The sequence below is a fragment of the Trachymyrmex cornetzi genome, unplaced genomic scaffold, assembly GCF_001594075.2.
Source record: "Trachymyrmex cornetzi isolate Tcor2-1 unplaced genomic scaffold, Tcor1.1 scaffold1732, whole genome shotgun sequence".
Taxonomy (NCBI): Eukaryota; Metazoa; Arthropoda; class Insecta; order Hymenoptera; family Formicidae; genus Trachymyrmex; species Trachymyrmex cornetzi.
In genome coordinates, this window is record NW_017296346.1 from 227,418 (window position 1) to 250,961 (window position 23,544).

General features: G+C 35.9%; 5 protein-coding genes across 10 annotated transcripts in view; 3 read left to right on the forward strand and 2 right to left on the reverse strand.

Moving 5' to 3' along the window:
* Positions 1-2,762, forward strand: part of Eif4g (eukaryotic translation initiation factor 4 gamma) — a 61,931-nt gene extending 59,169 nt beyond the window's left edge. For all 5 annotated transcript variants that reach the window (XM_018504545.1, XM_018504547.1, XM_018504544.1 and 2 more), the window contains 7 exons: positions 273-445; positions 648-727; positions 939-1,165; positions 1,423-1,566; positions 1,644-1,719; positions 1,944-2,093; positions 2,394-2,762. In XM_018504545.1, coding sequence (XP_018360047.1) covers positions 273-445; positions 648-727; positions 939-1,165; positions 1,423-1,566; positions 1,644-1,719; positions 1,944-2,093; positions 2,394-2,608 — 1,065 coding nt within the window. In that variant the 3' untranslated portion in view covers positions 2,609-2,762. The remainder of the gene's footprint in view (positions 1-272; positions 446-647; positions 728-938; positions 1,166-1,422; positions 1,567-1,643; positions 1,720-1,943; positions 2,094-2,393) is intronic.
* Positions 2,763-4,627: 1,865 nt separating this feature from the next.
* On the reverse strand, positions 4,628-7,918 carry Burs (Cuticle-tanning hormone bursicon). Its single transcript, XM_018504552.1, has 4 exons — positions 7,862-7,918; positions 7,573-7,739; positions 5,879-6,004; positions 4,628-4,892 (listed from the first exon to the last, which is right to left on the reverse strand). The coding sequence occupies exons 1-4, from the start codon at positions 7,896-7,898 to the stop codon at positions 4,743-4,745; spliced, it is 480 nt and encodes a 159-aa protein (XP_018360054.1). The 5' UTR covers positions 7,899-7,918; the 3' UTR covers positions 4,628-4,742.
* Positions 7,675-21,962, forward strand: LOC108759220 (zinc finger CCCH domain-containing protein 10). Of its 2 annotated transcripts, none has more exons than XM_018504550.1 (4): positions 7,675-7,748; positions 20,011-20,676; positions 20,779-21,073; positions 21,169-21,962. In XM_018504550.1, exons 2-4 carry the CDS (start codon positions 20,102-20,104, stop codon positions 21,640-21,642), a joined length of 1,344 nt encoding a protein of 447 aa, XP_018360052.1. In that variant the 5' UTR covers positions 7,675-7,748; positions 20,011-20,101; the 3' UTR covers positions 21,643-21,962. The 2 variants fall into 2 exon arrangements, with proteins under 2 accessions (XP_018360052.1, XP_018360053.1); XM_018504551.1 differs by lacking the exon at positions 7,675-7,748 and adding an exon at positions 14,588-15,282.
* On the reverse strand, positions 9,747-12,646 carry LOC108759222 (G patch domain-containing protein 11). The gene is made up of 5 exons (XM_018504553.1): positions 12,541-12,646; positions 12,203-12,463; positions 10,976-11,423; positions 10,129-10,399; positions 9,747-10,047 (listed from the first exon to the last, which is right to left on the reverse strand). Exons 2-5 carry the CDS (start codon positions 12,414-12,416, stop codon positions 9,877-9,879), a joined length of 1,104 nt encoding a protein of 367 aa, XP_018360055.1. The 5' UTR covers positions 12,417-12,463; positions 12,541-12,646; the 3' UTR covers positions 9,747-9,876.
* Slmap (Sarcolemma associated protein) lies at positions 15,277-18,637 on the forward strand. Its single transcript, XM_018504549.1, has one exon. The coding sequence runs from the start codon at positions 15,614-15,616 to the stop codon at positions 18,068-18,070; it is 2,457 nt and encodes an 818-aa protein (XP_018360051.1). The 5' UTR covers positions 15,277-15,613; the 3' UTR covers positions 18,071-18,637.
* Positions 21,963-23,544: the final 1,582 nt, after the last annotated feature.

The following is a 23,544-nucleotide window of genomic DNA, read 5'->3' on the forward strand; positions in this document are numbered from 1 at the left end:
GTGTGTGTGTGTGTGTGTGTGTGTGTGTACTCTAATACGATAGAAATACTTCCAGTCAAACAGCGCACGCTCCTTAGATCCATCTCTGGTCCAATAGGAGATGTTTGAGTCATTGGCGTGCAATAATAGGCAATACCTTCTTTTTGGTTTCTTGTGATAACGTTACAATACTACTCACGTTAACTAAAAAGAGGACAAAATAAAAAAAAATTTTTTTTTATTCTAAGACATCGACAATTCAATTGTTAATGCATATTTATTTTTGTCTACAGAATACGGCATTAGAGATTCAACAGAAATTTGATAACGCTACATTTGCCAAACTTACACGCGAGTGTATTAATCACGTTCTGGAAAAGTCGCCTATTGAACGAGAACTAATCTCGAAATTGTTATCCCATTTGCTTAGGCAAAATATTCTGCCTATGGAGTGTTTCAAGAATGGGTAAGTTACTTCTTCGTTTGTACAATAAATTATTGCAAAGTAAAAATAAAGTTAGTAAATTATGTATTAATTAGTGATGAAAATCCTTATACAGAATTAATGAAGACCCCCCCCAAAACTGAAATTATTTGCATAAAGCTAATCTTTTAATGCCAAATTTTTTCACCAAAACTGTTGCAAATACAAACAAATTTTGTTTTAGATTAGGAGAAGTGCTGGAAATAGTAGATGATTTGGTTATTGATATACCGAAAATTTGGACTTATATAGCTGAAATACTGTGTAAGTAATATGTGCATCTCTTTGCAAATTAATCATATAATGATAAGATAGAGATAAAAATGTTTCTTTTGTGATGACGATTACATTTTACGCCATAGAAAAATATCGTGCGGGTAATAAATAGCTCAACAGGCCTGAAGAAATATACATAATAATTAATTTGTCCTATTAATTTGAAATCGATTCACATGCATGACAATCTGTGTTGCAGCACATTCGATAGAGGACGGAGCTATCGCATTATCCGAATTGGAGAGTATATGTATAAGTTTGAGGAGGCAAGGCTTTGTAGGAAAATTCCTTGGAGAACTTCTAATGAAAGTATCTCGTAACAAAGGACCTAAGTGGCTTGCCGACAAGTGGGACCAAAACAACCTACAACTACACACATTAATTGATCCGGAACGAGAAAATGCTGAGAAGATTATACAAGAATACGTATGTATACATTGCATTCCTTTCTCTTCCATGTTTCATTTTCCCTTATAGGACAGTATTAATCTAAACATTTTATTATTCTCAGTTTACCCATGTTATTGTTTACCATTTGTTTGTAAGAACTGGGTAGCTTAAAGATAGATCAGATAAACGGAAAATTAAGATTCAATATCTTTGCTGTTCCAACTAGTGTAGCCAAGCAGTAATCTTGTTTTATGCACATATAATCTTATTGATTTCATTATTCTTACTTTTAGAACTTGGAGTTTCTGACTGGTGATTATAATAGTGCCAAAGACTCCATTGCTATCGAGCAACTCTCGTTGGAGAAAATTCAAGAAAATCTCGTAAGGCTCATGAAAGAAAATACTTCTTTTGATGAAATTTGCAGTTGGATAACTGTAAGCATAGTAAAATTGACACACGTGTTCTCTGTATTTATATAGATAACTTTCTCACAATCAACCTATTGTTTCAGGCAAACGTTGGTGATAGAGAGAAGGATCCCATGTTTATAAGACATTTGATGACTGCCATCTTAGAAACTACATTAGGTACATATCATAATACACTATTTTTCGAAATATTTAAAATCCTGATTTGTTTAACTTCGTAATAAAATAAGCATGATGATAATCTTTTTTTTTTTAGAGTAAAGATATATGTGAATTATCTTTGTGTTGTTAAGCCAAAAGGATACTGATATGATTTTTTTGTGAAAATAATTACTATAAAGTTTTTCATATTTTATAAATCGTTTTTCTCTTTGTATGTGCAGAACGACATCATGGTACTTGGAAACTAAACCTAGAATCTTTTGCTAGTTTGCAAACGTTGATTCAACGGTTTGTCGACGCAGACGAATTATTAGAATTGCAATGCCTTTATGCAATTCAAAGATACATTAAGCTTATCGAGTTTCCACCTGGTAAGTAAAATGTGAAAATGTTTTTACATGTATTATTACACCGACGTTTTGTTTTATTTCTTAACATATTTCCTTCAAAATAAAAATTTATATACGCATATATAAATGTTTTTTCTATGGATATACAGATTGCGTACGAAATTTATGATGATAAAATTTTGTTTAGAGTAAAGATATATATGTAAATTATCTTTGTGTTGTCAAGCCAAAAGGATTCTGATATGACTTGTGAAAATAATAACTTTAAACATTTTTAGATCGATAATTTAAATTGTTTTTCTCTTGTGTTTTCAATCATAGGTGCTCTTGTTTCCATTATGAATCGATTGTGGATGGACAATGTGATATCAAGCGACGCGTTCCTGACGTGGCAACAGAAACCGCCAGAAGGAGCTGATGTCGAAGGCCATAGCGTCTCACTCGTCACTCTTACGTCGTTTTTCACCGACTTACAAGAACCGGACGATAATTCCAGTGTCGAGGAATTGTCAACTAGTGCGAATCAGGGCTGTTGACGATACTGTGATCGATTGCATTATCGTCTATTAAAAAGACTTAAATATGCGTTTCCTCGTTGAAAGGAAAATACAACGCCCGAAATCAAATTACTGTTGTGTTTTTTTTTCGTAAACATTGAAAACGCATGAACGCTTCAAGTATTGAAGGAAAGAACAATATACTAAATAATGAAATGACAACGTAAATGTATGTAATATAATCTATAACTCCAACGACTCTCTACCAATAAGTAAAGAGAAGTGAGAGTGTGACTAAATAAACAAACGACAGCTGTATTTGAAATACAGTATACATAATAAAGATAAAGTTTAACTATTAATTATTACAGAACTATGCAAAATAATTATTATATATAATTCAATAAAATGGTTCAAAGTTTAAATAAAGCAAAAAAAAGTGGCTCGAAAAATAATTATTATCGTGTTTCTTATGTAAAATGTCTCTGCAGCGCGAAGTAGGTCGATCGCTCAATAGAACCGGAACATGCGTCTCTTTTTTTTTCCATTGCTTGGAATCGGGAAGACTAAACGTTACTTCCAATTATATTAACGCTAATATCGCGGATCACAAACCGAAGTGCTTGTTACACGATTTAGATAACAAATTGCAGATCGGAATATGCAATCTGAGAGTATAGGTCAATTTAAGTGGAATAAAAAATTCGGAAAGTAAGGAAAAGCAAAAGATAACTACCGAAATAAAACCAAGTCTGATACTGACAGCGATATGGTTCTTCCTATTATTGTAACGGAATACGGTATATATAACAGAATTACTAATTTATATCTTTGCAAATAAGAACTCATAATGTATCATATTATAAGAAAGGACATTCACGAAAAAAAAAAAAAAAATACGACAAGATATGGAATACAGTGAAAGTGAAGGATATATATTGCGGAGATAGGATCTGTAATCTAGAACACATTGAAGTTAGAAAATGAAAGATGATGAATGGTGTGCATATATACATATATATATATATATATTATATATATATATATTAAGGTACTATTTTTTAACACTAGCTATTTATAATCACAAGGAGTAAGAGAGAGAAAACATGAGAGAATGATAGAAAGAGTGAGAACAGAGTGCGACGCGTGGAAACATTGATATGTATCCACGTAGCTAATGCTGTAGCGAATTGTATAAAATTGTTATTAAACTGATTTGAGGTACAGCGTTTAGCTCGCCTTTGTTTCGAACGTGCTCGTATAGGAGAGACTGATTTTCTGTGTGCATGTGTGCGTGTACAGCTATCAAAGAATTATGTTTATCCGGCAACTATCGTTAAGTGCCGATACCACACGATTTATCGTACCTGTAAAAGGTATCCACACTCGGGAAAACTGCGAATTTCATAGAGGATGGACGCAGACTATATACGAGATATACTTTTGCAAAAGTATACAGAAGTCTTTGCTTTGGTCTCTCAAAAGAAATCGTCATCTGTCAGAACCTTCGATCTACCATTTTCGAAATACGAAACACGGACGAATCGATTACAGACTTGAAATTACATGGAACATACCTATATATTGTATGTAAATATATATATTATTATTTAAGTATATTAACAGAGTCTGCAATGTTTCATAATTTCTTTTTAGTTTGAAACATGAGTTACAGTATTCATCTGTAACGTTTCTATATATTCTACCCCTTCCTGAACCTTCTTATTATAAAGTTTTTTTTTCTCTTTTTGCGACAATTCTTTTCGAATATTATTGCAGACGCACTTTCTTCAGGTAAACTCAGTTGAAGAATTCAGTCATAAAACACAGCTTTGCACAAAAATCGTCGTAGTTAACTAAACTATGGGACCAATCATGTAATTCGAATTTAAATAAAATAACAAAGTTCGTCGAATTTATTTATATTTTCACGAAAGGGATAGGAGAGAAGAGCTGTGTGCACATGTATATCGCACGCGTTTAAATCTGCTGCACATCTTGTATTCATTTATATTCATTCGTATGCATTTATATTATAGAGAGACATCGACATATTAGATTCTCTTTATTAGTTTTCATAATACATATGCGCGAAATCAAATATATTGGCGTTTTTCGTATAGCACGCGCGATTTTTTGAGATTGCGTCCTCGCGAACGACACTCGTGCTCGTCTATTGTAAGCCAGAGGCTCTTCTGAAATGCGCAGATGTTGTGAAGGGACCCTCGTCGGCGAATCCTGCGATCTCCTGGGGTATTATCGCGTACTCTTCCACGCTGGTGCACGGTCTGCACATGCAATCCAGCGGCGCCTTGGTGACCATCTAGTGGACAGGCAGAGGTAAAGTTACATGCAAGAATTAATACAAAATTTAATATTGCTAATGAGCATCTTATGAATCTACAAGAAAAAAATATCAACCAGGATCCAACTTGATTTTTCGAATCTTAATTTTCGGAATAATTCCGATATCCCGGAAAATAGATACTTAACGTCTTTTATTTTCCGGAAAGTTTATCATTAAATAAAAAGAGGTAATAATCGATCTTATTTTATCGAGAAGTTTTTAAATAGTTTAAGTGACGTGCTACCCATATAAGCCTAAAGTCTTTATAGCCATTTATATAAAATTAAAAGAAATTTATATTTATATTTAGATATAAAAATATCGAAACGATAGGAATATTTAATTTCATATATAATTTAATTTATTATTATAAATGTAAATTAAATTATGCAATTATACATATATATATATATATAATTGTATTATTAATAAAATATACTAACATTAATATTATATTAATATAATTATTAATAAAATTAGTATTAATGAAAATTATATAATGAATTAATTAATATTCATTGTCTGTCCTTTTCACGAAAGAATCGAAGAATAGGTAATCTCGAAATGAATTTTTCAAAATTCCTTAGAAACAATAAAAAGTTTGACTTTTTTCGTTGCTATCCTAGAGAATTTCGAAATACTCATTTCGATTGCCCAACCTTCTGCAAAAAGGACAACCGACTGAAAATCTAAACGACGGTAGTTAGGAATTCCCTAGGAACCGCGGGAAAGAATAGGAAACCTCGGTCGGCTGCGCACGAAAACAATATGGCCGCGCGAAACTCGTGGTGTCAAACGGCTTTGCTGCGAATCCCATCGGCGTGTGATCGGTGAGAGAGCGAGGGAACGGCACTCGACTGCGTCCACGTTCACGCGATCCTGTTTACAACCCGGCTGACGTTCGCGCCGCCGCCGGTCGAGCCGTGTCCGAGGGCGGCCGCGCGATCCGCGGGTGGTCTCACCTTCCTGAATTTCTTCTCCCCTGGTTTCGCCCGTGGACAGAACAAGGACACACTAGCCTCTCTCTCGCCGCTTTCCTGACAGCACATGCAGCTCCTCTCCATTTGCCACATTTTGGACCCGGACACCTGTGTGTATCAAGCCGCACGTTTATCGTACGCGTTTTCTCTCTTTCTCTCATTTGTATTACGAAGGACAGCGAGAGAGATAAAAAGGAGATAATGGACTATGTCAAACGTCAGTCATAATAATCGCAAGTGTTTCGCAGTATCAGATTAGGCCACGACTCAACTCATATATTTTTAGTGTTTTTGTTTTATGTGCATATACACTTTGTACAGAACGCACGAGACTCCTGTTTGTAGTGTTAAAATTTAGAGAATGTGTCTTTGTATAGTTTTGCAAATGTTTATGCAGGATATTATATCTCAGAGTATCTCGTGAATTTTTGTTATTAAATATGATACCACGTTCATTATTTTTAAACGATTTTCAAGCGTCCATGGATCTTTTGCTCGTGCATCGTATCGTTACTCACAGAACATTGGGTGCTTTTTATTTTAGTAACACAAGTTTATACAAGTATTGGTCTATTATTCATGGATTGCCAAGAAAGATGGAATGTTGATTAACTTTAATCTTAGTTCTACTTACTTTTTTTAATCTTTTCCTAATTCTTAAAACTGGAAAGAGACGAAGTTGAATCGAGATTAAAGTTAATTTGCATTGGTAGAAATAGACATACAGCTTGCATATATACAATAAAAAAGATCTATAATATATGTAACGTGAACTGTAGATTGTCTATTTAAATATAATGTTAATAGTGTATGTGTTGGAGTACGGATCTTTGCATAAAGCATAAGAAAATCAACTGATCAGAATCCTTGAAGAGGAAAGATTCTGATTGTTCAATTCTTTATGAGTTATGTTAAGATTTGTGCTCCAGTCTTATCTCAGAATACAGCCCAAATAAAAGACACCCTGTGAGCTCTATAATGTACTAGAGTGTGCCTTTTCTACACTAAAGAACACTATAAAACTGATTCGACTCAAAAAAGGAACGCAAACAAATATTTATCTTTCTCCTATTTATAGCAGTAGTCAATCAGCGAGTCCCTGACAAAGAAAACAGTACAATCTTTGCATCAGAATGTCTAAGAATTAAAACACCAATGACTTGCTCCAATATATTATAGAGTTCACTGACCCCATATTTTGTGTATGCTTTGAGAGATTCATTAATGTATCTTGAGCCAAGATTCATAATCTGTTCTTATCTAAGATTGACTTAAATAATGTATTAAGATGCTAATACAGTTCTGATAGCTTATAACATCTCTAACTATAGACTTTTATAAGTTAAAAACATCATATTTGATTAAGGCAATTTTTCGATGCTTGATAATATTTCTTGCGAATTTATAAGATTTCCAATTCAAGCAAACTGTATGCCGATTATTTGTCGGTTTTAACATGTAGTCCTAAACTGCAATAGTATTACAAATTAAATTGACAAGTAATTTAATGTTATTGATGCTAACAAGCATCTTCAAAATCTTGTAAATAATTTATTGCGAAAAATATTGTCTCTCTAATTATACATAGGCCAGTATTTAAAGCATCTTAAGACATTACTTAAACGGGCTTAAAATAAGAACTACCGACTATGAATACTAGTCTTGATGTTTTTTACCTGCAGATAACTACTGCATCGTCCTCTACACGCATAACTGGGAATCGGCTTCGGAACACAGCCTGGATATTGAAGGAAGTGTATCACACGCGTTGCCTGACACTCATCGACTCCAACAATTGCTTCTGTAGCTCCGTATAACAAGCATATCAGCAATCCATTGATCACTGTGTATAGTAAGTACAAAAATACTGTATTATTATAACATCTATTTTATTTGCAATTTACAAGAAATACAACAACTGAGAAAATTAATTTTATTTTGCAAATATACTGTTAGCTTATTTACCAAAGTAACGAAAGAGCTTGCTTCTCGAACGGTACATTGCCTTCTCTTCCTGGCACCTTACTGTGCTTATAGGTCCTATGTCGCAAGCTTTTATACACCATAGGTGGTCATATTTTTCCCTTTCTTCTACTACATTTTAGCAGTGTTATATATTAGAAAATCTACGTATATATAAATGTATAAAGAACGTACATGAGAAAATGCTTTCTACATGTTCGCTAAATTTATATGTACAATACTTGAACCAGAGCTTGTTAATTAAATTTTATTCCATAATTTCATTTAAAAATTATTATATGTAATATTCTTATGTGATAAAAATAATTATATTCACTCATGACTAAATATTTGCACAATTTTGTGCACATAATTTAAAAATTATGTAAATTTTTAGTAGCAAAGATAAGAATCGATTTATAAATAATGGAGAAGGTTAAGTATTATTATGTAAAATATTTTCATGTATATAGTTTGAAGAATATTTAAATAAGAATATTTAAAAAAGAATAATTAAATCAGTATCTTAATTCTCTTAAATGCATTTCTATTTAATTTTGTTGCAACAGTATTTTTATTTTGAACTAAGTTTTCTGAAGATATTTAAAATTAAAAATTAAAAGCTTTATGAGATTAAATTTGTGAGATTAAAATAAAGTATTTATAATATTTTATTGCTTTATAAGCAATAATATATAATAACAGAATAAACTATGAATATACTGTAGAAAATATTTATTATAGCACTTACACATACATGTGTATAATTTAATAAAAATGCCGCAATAAGACAGACTTTGAAAAAGTTAAGCCATTTAATTTTGCCTATATTATTGAAAATCTTATTAATTTTGACTTTTGAACCCTATGATCAACTGATTTGACTTATGTTATTTTGTCTTGATGGAGTTAAGTTCCTTAAGCATCTATTATTGAAAATAGAATTTAAAAAAATTGAACCGCTTCTAAGAAATGTTGCGGACGGACAATCGGACAGACGAACAAACCAATGGATGGACTAGATCTATATTGTGAAATTATATTATAAAGTAATTTGTTCCGCTGCACTATTTAATAAAGCTTTTTCTTACATTTTTACATAGTAAATATTTTAAGTGAGTTTAATAAATATTTTAAAGTGAAATATCTTGTATCGAAAACTGAAACAATTTTTTTCTCCCTAATTTTCTAAATTTTTCTTTTAACGCGTTAACTACTAAAGGTGCTTTTTTATGCTGACGCTCGACGCTCATTTTTGGCGTCAAAATAAATCACGTGATAGAAATTAACGAATATCAAGCGTCAACGTGACTTATTTTGACGCTGAAAATGAACGTTGAACATCAGCATGAAAAAGTACCTTAAGAATCGAAAACTCAAAAAGTTTAATCGTTCAAAAAATGCCAATTTATACTATTTATGACATGCACTAGCGTTTTTATTAAAGGAAAATTGTTATTTTTGGTTTCAATATTCATATATTATAGCCCGTATTCAGAACATGCTTTTATTGATAAATGCGCGCTTTTATTTCTGAAATCCCAATAATACGTATAACGTGAACTATATGCTAAATGCGGTCCAACATTATAAACGAATACAGGCCTACATGTAACAAATACTCTGTACATATAGCAGGTACGTAAATAAAGAGAGAATTGTAAAACAAGTATATTAAATTTTTATTTAAATGATATATTTATCATAAAGTATGCAACGATATACAGGATTAAATTATATACATGTATGTATAAATGTATTTAAAGAAAATTAACTTTGGAATTTTGTATTTATCATCACATGTAAAAATGTGCATGTACATATATTTAGAAGAGCTACTGTATAATTGGGGCTACAAATAGATTCACACCACATAAATGCATCGGAAATACTATTTATTTTTACCGTCATTACAATATAATAATTTCTTTTCTATCTATTGATATAACTGTCACATATAATTGTTGCAATTTCACTGCTGAGAGAATGTATAATTTATATTTCAAGTTGTTGCTGTCTTATCTTGCAAAGTCGCCGCACTTTATACATTTACATTCGGCGGGTTCCCGTATCTTGATTTCCATTGCCTCGTCATCTGTGCCTATCAATTTGATCCCATCCGCGTCGTAGCAATGATTTAAGATGACAAATCTTTCCTTTAGATAACTCTCACGGCAACAGTAGCACTCCTGTATGTGTTATAAAAAAAAGATAATTAAAGGCAATATATTTCTTATACGTCTTCCCTTGCGCGAGATGCCACACGATACCTTTGAGAAGCCCGTAGTAGTGACGACGCTTGGCTGTACTTGCGAGTTACAGAATCCTTCGCATTTCGTGACCGATACATCACCGCTGCATGTTCTTCTCAGACGTGCTAATTCATCATATTCGTCTTTAGTGATGCGTATTTCCGATTGTAGAGTCTCGCAACTTTCGTCATCTACCTCAGTTATTTCAGCATCGCTAATTGTAACGTAAACCACGAGAACTAGCAGAGACTTTGGAGCTACCAACATTATAATATTGTTTTTATTGATATATTTAACAAACAAACAAACACCATAGAAGTTTCCAGGTAAAATGAAAGGAGAGAGAATCAAACAGACGCTTTTATAGGTAATTTTTCACCCCTCTTCCTCGTCGTCTATAAAAGCCAAAGGTCGTAATGATCCCCTGCTGCTTTAATAGCGTAGTTCAATCGAAAAAGGGTGAGGAAGTAAAGACTCTCCTGTTCGTAGTAGTTGTTCAGTACTTGATTTTTTTCTCGTCCGGAATATTGCTTTTTCAATGTTTTGCATTATATCCGCTAATGGGTTTTTTATGTCTCGTGTATCACATAATGGAATTGACTATATATTTAAGTAATGCAATTTTACCTAGGATTCTTTCGTTTGTGTGTTTATCATGTTTTGAGGTACACGCTCGACAAGATTGGAGAATGTTTTTAGTGATGTCCAAAATTTATTGATATCATTTTTCTAATATAATATAAATATAATATTATTTAAATCATTATAAAAATAATATTTTATTTAACGTACTCAATGATCGTTTCTTGTACTTCCCGGACAACTATCTTTTAAATCGTCTTCGTCGTTGAATTTCGTTCCGCACCAGATACAGTAGAAGTATTTTTTTCTTAAATATTTAGTAAGAATATCAAGTTTTTCTAAATTACTGAGAATTTCGTCATCCTCGATATCGTCATCAGTGTCATCATCTTCTTTCTCTTCTTTATTCTCTACCCAAAACCACGACTCTTCGGGTTTTTCGACGTTTTCTTTAGTGTCCAATTCTTGACACACCTTTTGACTTTTGTACAAATCGATTTTCTGAAGCTGTTCCGCCTTTTCTTGGGCTAACCTGTTACGGAAATCTCTGGTATCCATATTATTTAATTTTGCATTTGTATTCTTAGATTTATGTGTATCTTTCTTTAACGTTTTGCCTAGACCTTTTCTATCCGCCTTCACTTCCACAGAAATTGGTTCAGTCATTCCTGATTGAGTCTTACCTATTCCTTGACCAGGTTTGTACCCCATTTTCATCAACATTTCAAAACCTAAAAATAAAATAATTAATTATTTACCATTTGAAGACTCTATGACAGAGTCTGCCCACAAGTAATTTTGTTAAAACCCTATGAGAGAGAAAGATACATATTTTATTCCCTGCATATGTATATACTATTTCACTTTACATATGCTTGTCTCATTTTATTCTATTAAATTACTTAACTTTAATTAAGATTATAGTGAAACAGTATACTCTCATATTTAGTTTCACTCTGTATTCTTAATTAAAGTATAAGTTAAAGTGAAAATAGTCTGTATATATACAGAGAAGTAATAAAATGATTATAAAGGACATATAAGAGTCGATTTAATAATACTGAGTGTAAACAAATTATTAAATTAATACACTCGGTATTATAAATTAATAATTTTAATTTTTTTTACATTCAGTATTGCTAAATCGACTCTTATATGCCATTTATAATCATTTTATTGTTTTTAAAATTAACCTATATTGTTTTATATGATTTATACAGAGAAGTATACATACTATATTTCTCATAGGATTTTGACAAAATTGCTTGCGACCGGACTCTTTTACAATCTCTATACCAAATTAGCATTTTTTTACATTCTTATCACATTGCGAATTTATTTGTTTGATTATGTATTTTTCATTTGGTGAAAATTATAAAAATGAATAAATTTACTAAAGTATTTATAACTTCAGTGATTAATTTTTAATAAATTTGTTTACTTTCGTAATTTTTATCAAGTCATGTGATACACAATCAATTCCTACATATAATATGTACAAAATGTAGACCTTTATTTGCACTAGTAATAGCAGATGACAAGCCTTCCTCCCTTTTTTCTGCTTCGACTACATGTATTGACTTGTTTCTAGATTGAATTTCAGCCTTTTTCTTCATTAATGCAAATTCTCTTTTATCAGAACGTCTGTATATAAGACTCGACGAGACATTTCGTTCGGTATCTTGTAGAAATTTATCAGACATATAATCTTCATCGTCTGACATCGTTCGGAGCAAAATTGATTATTTATAGGAAAATATTACGCGAAACACTGGAAACAGAATAATAGATTTTGTCACAAGATGTATGCAGTGATGGCGATTATTACCTTAATCACAAATGTAACACCTCAGAAATTCTCTTGCGATGACGTCAACGATCCAAGCTTTCGAATATTTATATTCGCTTGTAAAAATACTCTTTTTCTACGAGACGCAACGTTCAAAGCGCTCTTTTTTTTTAGGTTATGCTTGAACTTGAAAGGTTATATTCTCTATGTTGGAAAAGTCGATTCCTGTAAATTTTCAGGATGTTTTCTTTCCGACGAAAAACTCGAGTTTAATAATTTAAATTGAAATAAATTGTACAATTAAAAATCGTTCTATTTATTATACAACTTTTTTATAATTAACATATAAGGCATTTTTTTTTAATTCTGAGGATTATTTTTGTTTTGCTTATATTATATATACATTAATATATACGAAATCATTTTATAACAAAAAATATATAATTTACAATAATTTATTTTTATTTGCAAATTATTGTCACAAATTCGCAGCGACGTTTTTTCGCACATCATAACGAACATCACAGATGTTGTTATATAAGCTTCCATATGAAATGATATGAAAGGTGTTACGTAGCTTATAATTATGATGCAAAAAGAGGGGATCAATGTATCTTGTGTATCTTGAAACGAGATGCAAATTACAAAAGTGAATGAATTCATCGTGTGTTGACCAATGAAATTATAAATATTCTATTCTATAATGTGCTTTTTGTTTTCTGTTTCTTGCCTTTTGCTATTTTTTACATCTTTGCTTCTTATCCAGTTTTTTGTTTTATGTCGCCCGAGATAAAGTTAACGAACTTCGAAAGAAACAAGAAATTTATAAGTAGCAAGAAATACAATTGTCAATAAAACGGTTACAAAGGGGAAAAAAGCAAGAGGTAAAAAGCAGAAACAGGAAACAAAGAGCATAATGTAGAATAGGCTTAATGAATTTGCTCACTTTTGTAATTTTTCACTTCATTTCAAATTTTAAAATAATCTACCCCCAAATGTAACATTATATATATTAGAGGCCTGTTCTTTTTGGCTGAACTTTTGCACCAATTCATCTTTTTTCCTCTTCTTTCCTCCTAAAGAGAAAAGGAAGAAAGCTGAACTGGCGCAAAAGTTCAGTCAAAAAGAACAGGCCTTAGGTCTGTTCACATTACTTGCACTTTTTGCATTCATCATTTTTCACTTAGCATTCTCTTTTCAACGCCTAAATATATATTTATCTCACTTTACATGCAAAAATTTTGGAGATCACAAGAAACACGAATAGACTTATAATGACAGCTGAATACAAATTTAAGGAGGTTCTTGCATTTGATGAAACATAAGACAAGCCTATAATATACATGTAATACAAAAGTTAATAATATCAATAATATCTAGAAAAAATTTCATTGATCTTTACCGTACCATTTTGATGATATTTAATTATAAATTTATAGAATTTTACATTACAAATTGATGATGTAACCTTATTCTGTAGTTATTCTGTTTTAAATTGAAACACTTGCGTATGAGACAGCAATTTAAAAATAGTTATAATTATGAAGTAAACACTTATGGCTGTTCTATAACACAATGTGCTTTTTGTTTCCTGTTTCTTGCTGTTTGTCTCTGTCTCTTGTCTTTTTGATCAAGAAGGCAAGAGACAAACAGCAAGACTTAGGAAACAAAAAGCACATTGTAGAACAGCCATTAAGTTTGTTCTCATAAAGTTTCATTTAAACTGACCGTACAGTTTCCAAGAAATTCATATTCTTCAATGAAAAAAGCTAGAATATACGTCAAATGAACGATGCACATCAAACGAGCATCTTACAACTTTATATTTTGTCATTTTGAAAATATTTAGTAACATAAAATTAACAATAATTATGTATATAATATCATAGGATATTGTTAGTAACCTTTTTATTCCATTATTTTAATTGTTTCACATATTATTATGAATAAACTGTCTATTGACTAGGAAGTAGCGCGAGAACCTCCTTGAAGCAAATTTCTGATTAGTGGTCTAATAAAAGCGTCTTTATAAAATTCAAGGCGAATTTCTGATCGATCACAAACGTCGTCATCACTTTGAACGACTGTTCTAATAATTGGATAATTCGGTTCTCCGGATCTTGGCGATCAGCGGTGCATATGGCTGGCGCCAGGTAGGTAAAGTAGATATTCCGCCCCGCTCGCCCTTTCCCTCTCACGTGGCTCGCGTGTGTGTGGGGGAAGACCGAAGAGTGGAACGCGGAACTGGAACGGGGGGGGACTGTCTGTCGGACACGGGACGGGGAACGGCGAACCATTGTATTTTCACAGAGTCCGTACGTCGTCCGTGCTTGATATTTTCCGTTTGGAAGGTAGCGAGTCCGGGGTGTAGTGCCGCGACTGATTCGACCCCGGTCGTCACGCCCGCGGCAACGTCGCCGACGCCGCGTGTCCCGGGCCGCGTGTCTCGCGACCGACGGGCCAGGCTGGCGTGAACGGAGCCGCCACGGGTCGAGAGAGCGTAACCCACGTTCACGCCTGCGAGAAGAGGACGACGTCGCGACGGTGGGACCGTGCGTGTTTTCGCTGACCCTATTTTCATCCTGGAGGCTCGCCGGACGCGACGTCGACTCGGAGGTCGGTCACGACGTTCGCAGAACGGCTGGTTCTGGAAACCGTAGCACCGCGTTCGAGCCATTCGTTGATCGAAGGAGGAAGAGGAGAGGGAGAGAGAGGGAGAGAAGAGATAGGAAGAGAGAGGGAGTGTGAGAATTTCTCGACGAAAATAAGGGAGGTGCTGCGGGAGAGCGACGGGCGGTGAAGTGATATTTCATTGAGGAAGAAAAACATGCCGGATACGGTGTCGTCATGCCTCGTCGTGTCGGCCGATAGATCCCGAGAGGTCACGTCGGGATCCTCGTGACCGAGCTCCGAGGAACGTGCTCGCGTATTCGATACGCGTTTGACGTGAAGCGAAAACGGAAGATCTCGCTATACGTCAGATCAAGCTCCGTCGTGCGGTGTCGGTCACGGTACATCTCGAGGTTGATCATTTTTCGATAATTCCCACCGACGGGATTGCAACGGCTCGATTTACGGTACGTGAAAGGGACTCTTCCTCGAATTCGCTCGGATCTACCATCCATCTCGGCTATGGTTGTAGCTAGCAGCGGTGGTTGGGTACAAAATGCCAGTTCGCCCGCTGGGCAGAACAACTCCAACGTGAGTCAGAACAATAACACTACGAACAACAATCATAACAATAACATCTACCGTAGAAATATAATAAAGAATTCAAACGTAAAGATGACCGCGAAAGGCGTGCTGATCTGCCGGGACAATTCCCATCCCTTCCTGGAGCGCACGCTGACGTTGGAACAGCCGATGAAGATCGGCCGTTCGGTGGCCAGGGCGAGAGCTGCGACGAACAACGCGATCTTTGATTGCAAAGTGTTGTCCAGGAATCACGCCCTACTCTGGTACTCCTCCGGTAAGTTTTACCTGCAGGACACGTGCAGCAGCAACGGTACTTTTGTGAATAACCAGAGACTCAGTGCTTCGGGGCTGGAGTCAACGCCCAAGGAGGTGTGCTCCGGGGACATAGTGCAATTTGGCGTGGACGTTGTGGAGAATACAAAGAAGGTCACCCACGGGTGTATAGTCGCGACCTTGAAGCTGTATCTGCCGGACGGAAAGGAGGCTAAAGCCAGTCTCAGCACTTCTGTCAGCTCACCCGCTGGGAACGTATCTCTGGAGGATCTTTACAAGCTCAATCAGATAATGCAGGAGGCATCGAGACGGGAGAAAGCCTTGTATTCTAAACTGGGCTACTTGCAACAGCTGGTGGAGAATACCCGGAAAGCCGCCAATCAATCGTGGAAGGCATTGATCACGGAGGATCGTCTATTGTCGTGGGTGATGACCGTGGAGAATCAACTGACAGTGTATTCTAAGAATTATACCGAGGATAAGATTAGAAATGAACTTGCGAAGCTTCAGGATGAAAAGGGGCATTATCAGAATGCTGCCAAGGAGGCGTTGCAGAAGGTCTTGCAGGAGAAACTGGAGGTCACTCAGAGATTGGTACAGTTGGAAGGACGTTTGAACGAAACGGAGGAGGAGTGTCAGAGTTTGCATAACGTAGCCAAGTACACTCAAACGGAGCTTCAGGAGCTCAGCGCGAAATACGCGGAGGCGCAGAAGAAGCTTCAGGAGACCACCAACAAGCTCATGGAGAGCGAGGAGAAGGTGAAGGATATGCTGCTCAGTGCGGAGCAAGAGAAACGGGATCTCTCGAAACGGCTCGAGGATCAGTCGAAAATCGAGAAGAATCTGCGGGCGAGGTTGCACGATTCGCGATTAGATTCCGTCAATATCTATAAGCAAATCACTGCTTTAAGGAATTACGCGCAGACTCTGCAAGATATGAATCTGAAGCTCGAGGTCGGTGAGAATTTTGACTCGAAAGGCGAGGATCCCATAGAAGCCATAAACGCTATCCTTAACAAATTGAATTCCATTCATGTCGACAATATGGATGTGGACAGTGAGATTAATTTTTACTTCAACAAGAGCGAGCAAGATAATCAGTTTAATTCGTCAGATGTCGATCCGAAGCTGAAGTCCGATTTATCGTTTACCAAAGACCAGATGGACGATCTGCAGACAGCCGACGATAGTCTCACGGAATATATTCTGCCACCGTCGTTATCCAGGCGAACTTTAGTCAATGGAAATCTGAGCAATTTGGACAACGGCGATACTAACGGAGACTCCGACACAAACTCGGAAGCGACCGATGACGCGAGCAGTGTTACAAATGATGATATAAGTGAAAAGAGCGTTATAGAGAATAAGAAGGAAGAGCTGGACACCCTGGGACAAGAGTCCATGCAAACATTTGTGCCCTGCAAGATGGAGGTGCGATTCGCAAACACTGAAAACGGTCAACAATCGGAAGTACATCACGAGCCAATAAAACAAATCGCCAAAGACGATGAAGTGGAAATTTCGATGAGAGATTCAGATGTCTCTATAGACACCGAGGATACGTTAGACAGTTCTATCGTTGACCCTGTGTTAGATAAGGTCGACGAAAATGATCAGCAACAGGACAATGATATCGTGCCGGAGTGTGAAGAGCGCACGGAAGGAGATTACGTTAAGACTTTAAAACCCATCACGAAGAACGACACCATACAGCAAGCCTTCCATTCCAGGGACTACATCCTGCAGACGTTGATCGGTTCTCTGGATTCGTTAAGAGGCGAGGACAGTCTGGAAGCGCGGCAGATAGTGCAACGAGAGCTGGAGGAGTTGAAGGACTGGCTGATTCGCGAGCCGAACGAGATTGTCATCGATAGGCTAAAGGAGCTGTATTACCGCGCGAAGAACGAGGCGCAACGGATGCAGGAAGTCAACGAGGAACTGGTTATAGTGAAAGAAAAGTACAACGCGTTCGTCGAGGAGAAAGCGGAGCTTTCGAAGAAATACATGTCCCTCAAATCGCAGTGTGGTGATCTGCTTAGTACGACTTATACCGTGCCAATACACTACGTGGCACCTATCGTGATCATGCTGGTGTGGATGCTGTTAGAGAAAATATTCTAATCACGTCTCTCTCTCCCTGCCATCAAACATTCTTTTCTGTACATATAACACGCGCTACGACAAATATTTTAGTCTTTCCACTTCTCTTCATTCTTTTACAATATCGACTGTAATTGACTGTAAATTATGTTAAGCTTACCCGTTTCGTCGTTTGGAAACGACCATATCGAACACAATTTAATGTTTTTTATACAAACAATCGTTAAGAATTGTGTGTACATATATATATATATATATTTGTTTAATTTCCCGAATCGAGTCTCGGGGTTAAAGATAAGGAGTTCCTCGTTATAAAGTGCGATGTTAAGCATAGAATGTGTCGCGTTAATACGCCTTACAAAAGGGAGAAGCAAGATCAAAGACGAGGAAAAAATTGTTCATTGAATGTATATGTATGTATATCTCGAACACGAAAGCTCGACTTACGCTCTCTGGGGAGTAAAAGTAACTGGAGAAAATATAGGTACGATACCACGTAAAATGTTCAACATGCTGCCAAGCTGCTGAGTATCATATCTCATAATATGGCTCAATTTTATAATATATCACATACTTTTTTCCGTTGCATGTTAATTTGTTTAAAAATGATATGTTTTTTCCATAGCGTATTTTAAAGATTAAAATATGTAGCCTTTATTAGAATTTTTTCGAGAGAATACTCTTTTTTTTCATATCGCGTCTTAAAATAAAAAACAACACACACGCACACGTATTCTCGTTTTCAATTGTTCCATACTTTCTTCGTACATACATTTGTATATAAATAATTGTAGAAAGCGAATTTGCGCGCGAAATGATACATTACTCATTGTACTCATCTCATTCGAATCAAGTGTAACACGCTTCTTCTTTAAGTTTTTGTTGAGGGCGACTCGAAAAGTTGAAAGCGACCTTTGCAGGGGAGCGAGCGAGCGAGAGAGAGAGAGAGAGAGAGAGAGAGAGAGAGAGAGAGAGAGAGAGAGAGAATTGATCGTCGCGTTTACGTATACATTAGCATGCGTATATTATATATATTGCGTTAATCTCGCGTCTTTTTTCTGATCATAAATCCATCATTGTCAAGCGAAAATTTGAACTTAGTCTTGCGGCGAATCTTGGGCCCTCCAACTTTGTTGCACAATAATACTTTAATTTTCCTTCTTTCGTACGTATAAATGTATAAACGTATAAATTGGGTAGCATGACAATAGACTCACAAGAGCATATCTGTTCGAGCGACCTAAATGAACTAATAAGCGGATACGTATGTATTTACTTCTCGAAAGTGAATTTCTCAGCACTTAGTAACCGTTCTATCGATCCTACCTTGGAATGGCCTTGATATCGTCTAAATAACGTCTTAAAGCGAGAAGAGATCCAATATAATCGTAGTTTTCTATATTAATTCTTTTGATACGAAACATAATGGGAAATTGACAGTATTTTCTTAATTCGTTAGTTTAGTTTAGAGAGTGCCATGTCTACTATACCGCATTAGATAACGGATCATTGTGTGTCGCGGCGAACTAGAGTGTACGTGACATTTTCCAAAAAAGTTAACGCCGCAAGCCGGACGCTCGCTCGTTTAAGCGAGCTCACTTTCTTGGCAGATCAAGCGTATATATCAAATTATCAAAGTACATATGATAAATAAAAAAAATGCTGTACATAATAATGTTGATATAATCTTACTACCGATGTAATAGTCATTATACGAAAAGGGGAAATAAAAACTAACTTAATTAATTAGAGGATTGTGGCAAGCTTCTTGTACTCTCAACACCCATTCCACATCCATCTTTCAGTCTATAGAAGTTAAAAAGTAAAATATATGAGATTTGAAATGTAAATCAATGGCTTATCACAAGTACGTCGTATTTAGCGTGATACAAGTTTCCTTCCTGGAAGCTAATAATATCGTTATACGCCTTTAATCCATCATCTCTTTTTTTTTTATTCAGGGACGCTCATATTAGCTACGCTTAGCCAGTTCGTCGATCGACCAAGGGTACAACGATAATCTCGCCGACGTGCGATCGCTATGTGCCACCGATGAAAAAATTGAAGGTAAAGTTGGAAAGCAGCGAATCATCAGGGACATTAACGGGGCATCAACAGGCGGTCGGGATGGCGGGCGGATTGAACGCGAATGCGACTGATAGCACCGATTCCGCTAGTCGGATTTGTCGAGATTTTCTGAGAAATGTCTGTCACCGCGGAAAGCGTTGCAAATACCTTCACGAGCGTTCCGATGACGATCCCGTGGAGGAATATACCTTCTGCCACGACTTCCAGAATGGCAAGTGTAGCTGGCCAGGCTGCAAATTCCTACATTGCACAGAGAGCGAGGAGAAGCGTTTCAGGGCAACCGGTGAATTGCCGCCTCACGTCCTCAATCGATCCAAGATCTGCAACAACGACAAGTCGGATCCGTTTTGCAAGGATTTTCTAAAGGGCAGCTGCCAAAGGGTGAATTGCAAGTTCAGACATATGAAGAAAGAGGAACCGCAGCATAATCTAATGTCGCCGTCGATTCATAACGCGTCCAGGCCGCAACACAACTTCAACGGCACTAGCAACGGTGGTGGTGTCGGTGGCGATGGACGCAGATACGAAGAGGACAGAAAGTAAGCACCGTAATCGAGTCTATAGAAATTTTCCTCTTATGTAGAAACTTATAATACATCGTAATAATTTTGTCTCTTTTCTCTTTGTTTCATGAATGGCAGCTTTCACTGGCAACTGCAGGATCATCATAACAATTTGGTCGCTAACAACGGCGGTTACAACACATCGCATACAGCCGATTATATCGGACCGCCGGAGCCGAAGAGGCGATTAGTATCGGGTGAAGCGGTCGTACACTTCGAAGCCTCTCCAATCGTAGGTCAGCAGCATGCGACTCAACCGACGGTCACGCCAAGTTATTATTATCCCGTGATACCGCGTAACGAAGCACGAGCCATTGTACTGGAGGATGAGAATGCACTGTTGAGAAAGAAGATAGAAGAGTTAAAGAAGCAGGTATGTCAGAGAAAGAAAGAAGAAAGAAAAATACAAATAAACATCTGAAATATCGATTTTGCTTCTAACTGTGTATGCGCTTTATCTTGCTCCAGGTTAGCGACTTAACGGCGACGAACGAGTTTCTGTTGGACCAAAATGCTCAGTTGAGGATGTCGGGCAAGCGAACCGCGAACGTAACGGCTGTAACGGTCCCAGCAGTCACGATTACGAATACGGTTCCGCCGTCGCAAGCTCCGACACCCCAACAAATGGTCAATGCAGCCGTGGCAGCGGGTACCCTTCGAACAGTCACCGCCAGCGTGGCTACCGTTCCTGTGAGCATCGCGACCGTAGCACCCGTCTCTATCGCGGCGGTTTCTATGGCACCAGTTTCGATACCACCACCGATCGTCACCATGGCTCAACAAACTATCTCGATGAGCGCCTCTGGGCCTCCTCAGGCAACTAATCAACAACCACCGAACACGCAGCAACCCGCCAGTTTACCTTTGTCGATATCTGGCGCGACCGCACCTCTCGTCTCTTACCCTATTATGACGCAAGAACTTAGGCCTGTCTTGCAATAAATGCGTCATGAGAATAGGAAAAACTTTTATTTCTGATAGAGGATATCCATGTACACATATACGATATACTGCCTACTCGGCTATGTAGGCGAATCAAGGATCATAATGTGCATCCATCTTCCTCTATATGAAATTGTACTTCCCTTACAAGTACACTTGAAAGTACACACAGAAGATAGAAACCAGCGGCTGTGGGATGATGCGGTGTATCACCGTAATAAATAGATACATTTGTATTGATGTAATATTCATCATCTCCAAATTTTTTTACATTCTATTCATTTGTGCAAAGATTGAATCATAAAGAAAACAATTGTTTAATTTAAAATCATTATTTGATTATAATATCATTTTTCTTTTATCTCTTCGTGTTCGAGAGAATATGTAAAATAGAATTATTTTCTCTCTGTGAATAGCGCGATAAGAATATACGATAATATACAACTATGCAATAACAATCGTCGATAATATTGACAGCTATATACGTTCAAAGTGTGTATAATTGTAGAATAACAGGAATGACAATCTATAATTACGAGATATAATTACGTCATGACATTATGTTCTTTTAACTTTTTTCTTTTATTTGCGTTATATATATCATGCGTAGTATCATATTAATCTCATCTCTGTGTAAAGGTAAATCGGAGAATAGTAACAGGCAGATAAGAGCACCGACGAAAAAATTGTAAAATGAAGGAATATAATTAAGGGATATCTCTTAAATAATACGTTAACGTAAGTACAAAGAAGCTTAGAAGAAAGAATATAAAAGTAGTATATTTAAAAAAAAGATATCTAATATAGAAAAGGTTCGTGCTTTATTGATCCAGATCTGCAGAATCTTCCTATTCCGTATGGGATATTGTATATAACATATTTCATTGCCTCTCTTTATTTACCGAGAGTAATTTTGTACTTTAGTTAAGAAAATTGGTTTTATATATATATATATTCCCATTAAATAATATTTTAATTAAGTACTTATGAAATTCTTTGTCAGTTTCTATAATTTACTTAAACAAGCAGCTTTTTATTAGAATGATTAAGTAATTTTAAATTTATATTTATATCAATATGAATGTATAAATTACACATGATATTACAGGAAATTACAGTGTGTATAAAAATGCACTGTACACCACAAATGGGTATGCATCTGATTTTAAATCATATTGTTAATCACGACACTTGTATATATTTTGCGATAATTAGCATAAGAAATTGAGCACTATGTACTCGCGTATTTTATATATGCATACAAATGTATAATCTTTTACGTATAAATTTATGTTAAAAAGCACTTTATTAAAAAAGAAGAAAAGACGAACATGATTTTTATCCTCAAATACTTGCGAGCGCGAGACATTTATGTGACTAATAAAGTTGCAAATTTCAGTTTTTCATTATCGATTAAATAAAAAAATTTTTTAAAGATGCCCTCTTAGAGAAAAATTTAACAACAGTAATACATATTACCCGTTTTTTATTTACATTTATCGTTACATAACTGTTTGCATTTAGTTCGATAAATGCATTGTTAATTACACAACTCATTTACAATCGCATTTTTATAGACGATATAAAAGTTGTACCTTGTAGCGCTAATTGTCATCATAACAATTGTACTAGAGCTGTTTGATCGAGTGCTCACTAGGTATCTCTTTTGGCGAATTCGATTGGAAGCACTAATGCGCGTACAGTGATTGTACACAACCTATATGGGAGGATCTACAATTTAAACGCCGATTCCGGCAAATTTTTGGTAGGGAGGTTTCTTAGGCAAGTATACTCGATGGTTTGCCATTGTCTTCCGAGAGGAGCTACGAGTGTATGAAAATTTTTAAAAGGTATATGAGAGGGAGGCGTCTACGTGCTGAGATAGCGTATGGCACTTGAAGA

Excerpts from the sequence above, each read along its gene's own strand:
- Slmap (XM_018504549.1), top strand. The coding sequence starts at position 15,614 with ATGGTTGTAGCTAGCAGCGGTGGTTGGGTACAAAATGCCAGTTCGCCC.
- LOC108759220 (XM_018504550.1), top strand. The coding sequence starts at position 20,102 with ATGAAAAAATTGAAGGTAAAGTTGGAAAGCAGCGAATCATCAGGGACA. Across the intron at positions 20,677-20,778 it reads AGATACGAAGAGGACAGAAA|CTTTCACTGGCAACTGCAGG; the intron begins GTAAGCACCGTA and ends CATGAATGGCAG. Across the intron at positions 21,074-21,168 it reads TAGAAGAGTTAAAGAAGCAG|GTTAGCGACTTAACGGCGAC; the intron begins GTATGTCAGAGA and ends ATCTTGCTCCAG.
- Burs (XM_018504552.1), bottom strand. The coding sequence starts at position 7,898 with ATGTACCGTTCGAGAAGCAAGCTCTTTCGTTACTTTG. Across the intron at positions 7,740-7,861 it reads CAAGCTCTTTCGTTACTTTG|TGATCAATGGATTGCTGATA; the intron begins GTAAATAAGCTA and ends TACTATACACAG. Across the intron at positions 4,893-5,878 it reads GGGAGAAGAAATTCAGGAAG|ATGGTCACCAAGGCGCCGCT; the intron begins GTGAGACCACCC and ends CCTGTCCACTAG.
- LOC108759222 (XM_018504553.1), bottom strand. The coding sequence starts at position 12,416 with ATGTCAGACGATGAAGATTATATGTCTGATAAATTTCTACAAGATACC. Across the intron at positions 10,400-10,975 it reads AAATACTTCTACTGTATCTG|TATCAATAAAAACAATATTA; the intron begins GTGCGGAACGAA and ends GTTTGTTAAATA. Across the intron at positions 10,048-10,128 it reads CTACTACGGGCTTCTCAAAG|GAGTGCTACTGTTGCCGTGA; the intron begins GTATCGTGTGGC and ends TAACACATACAG.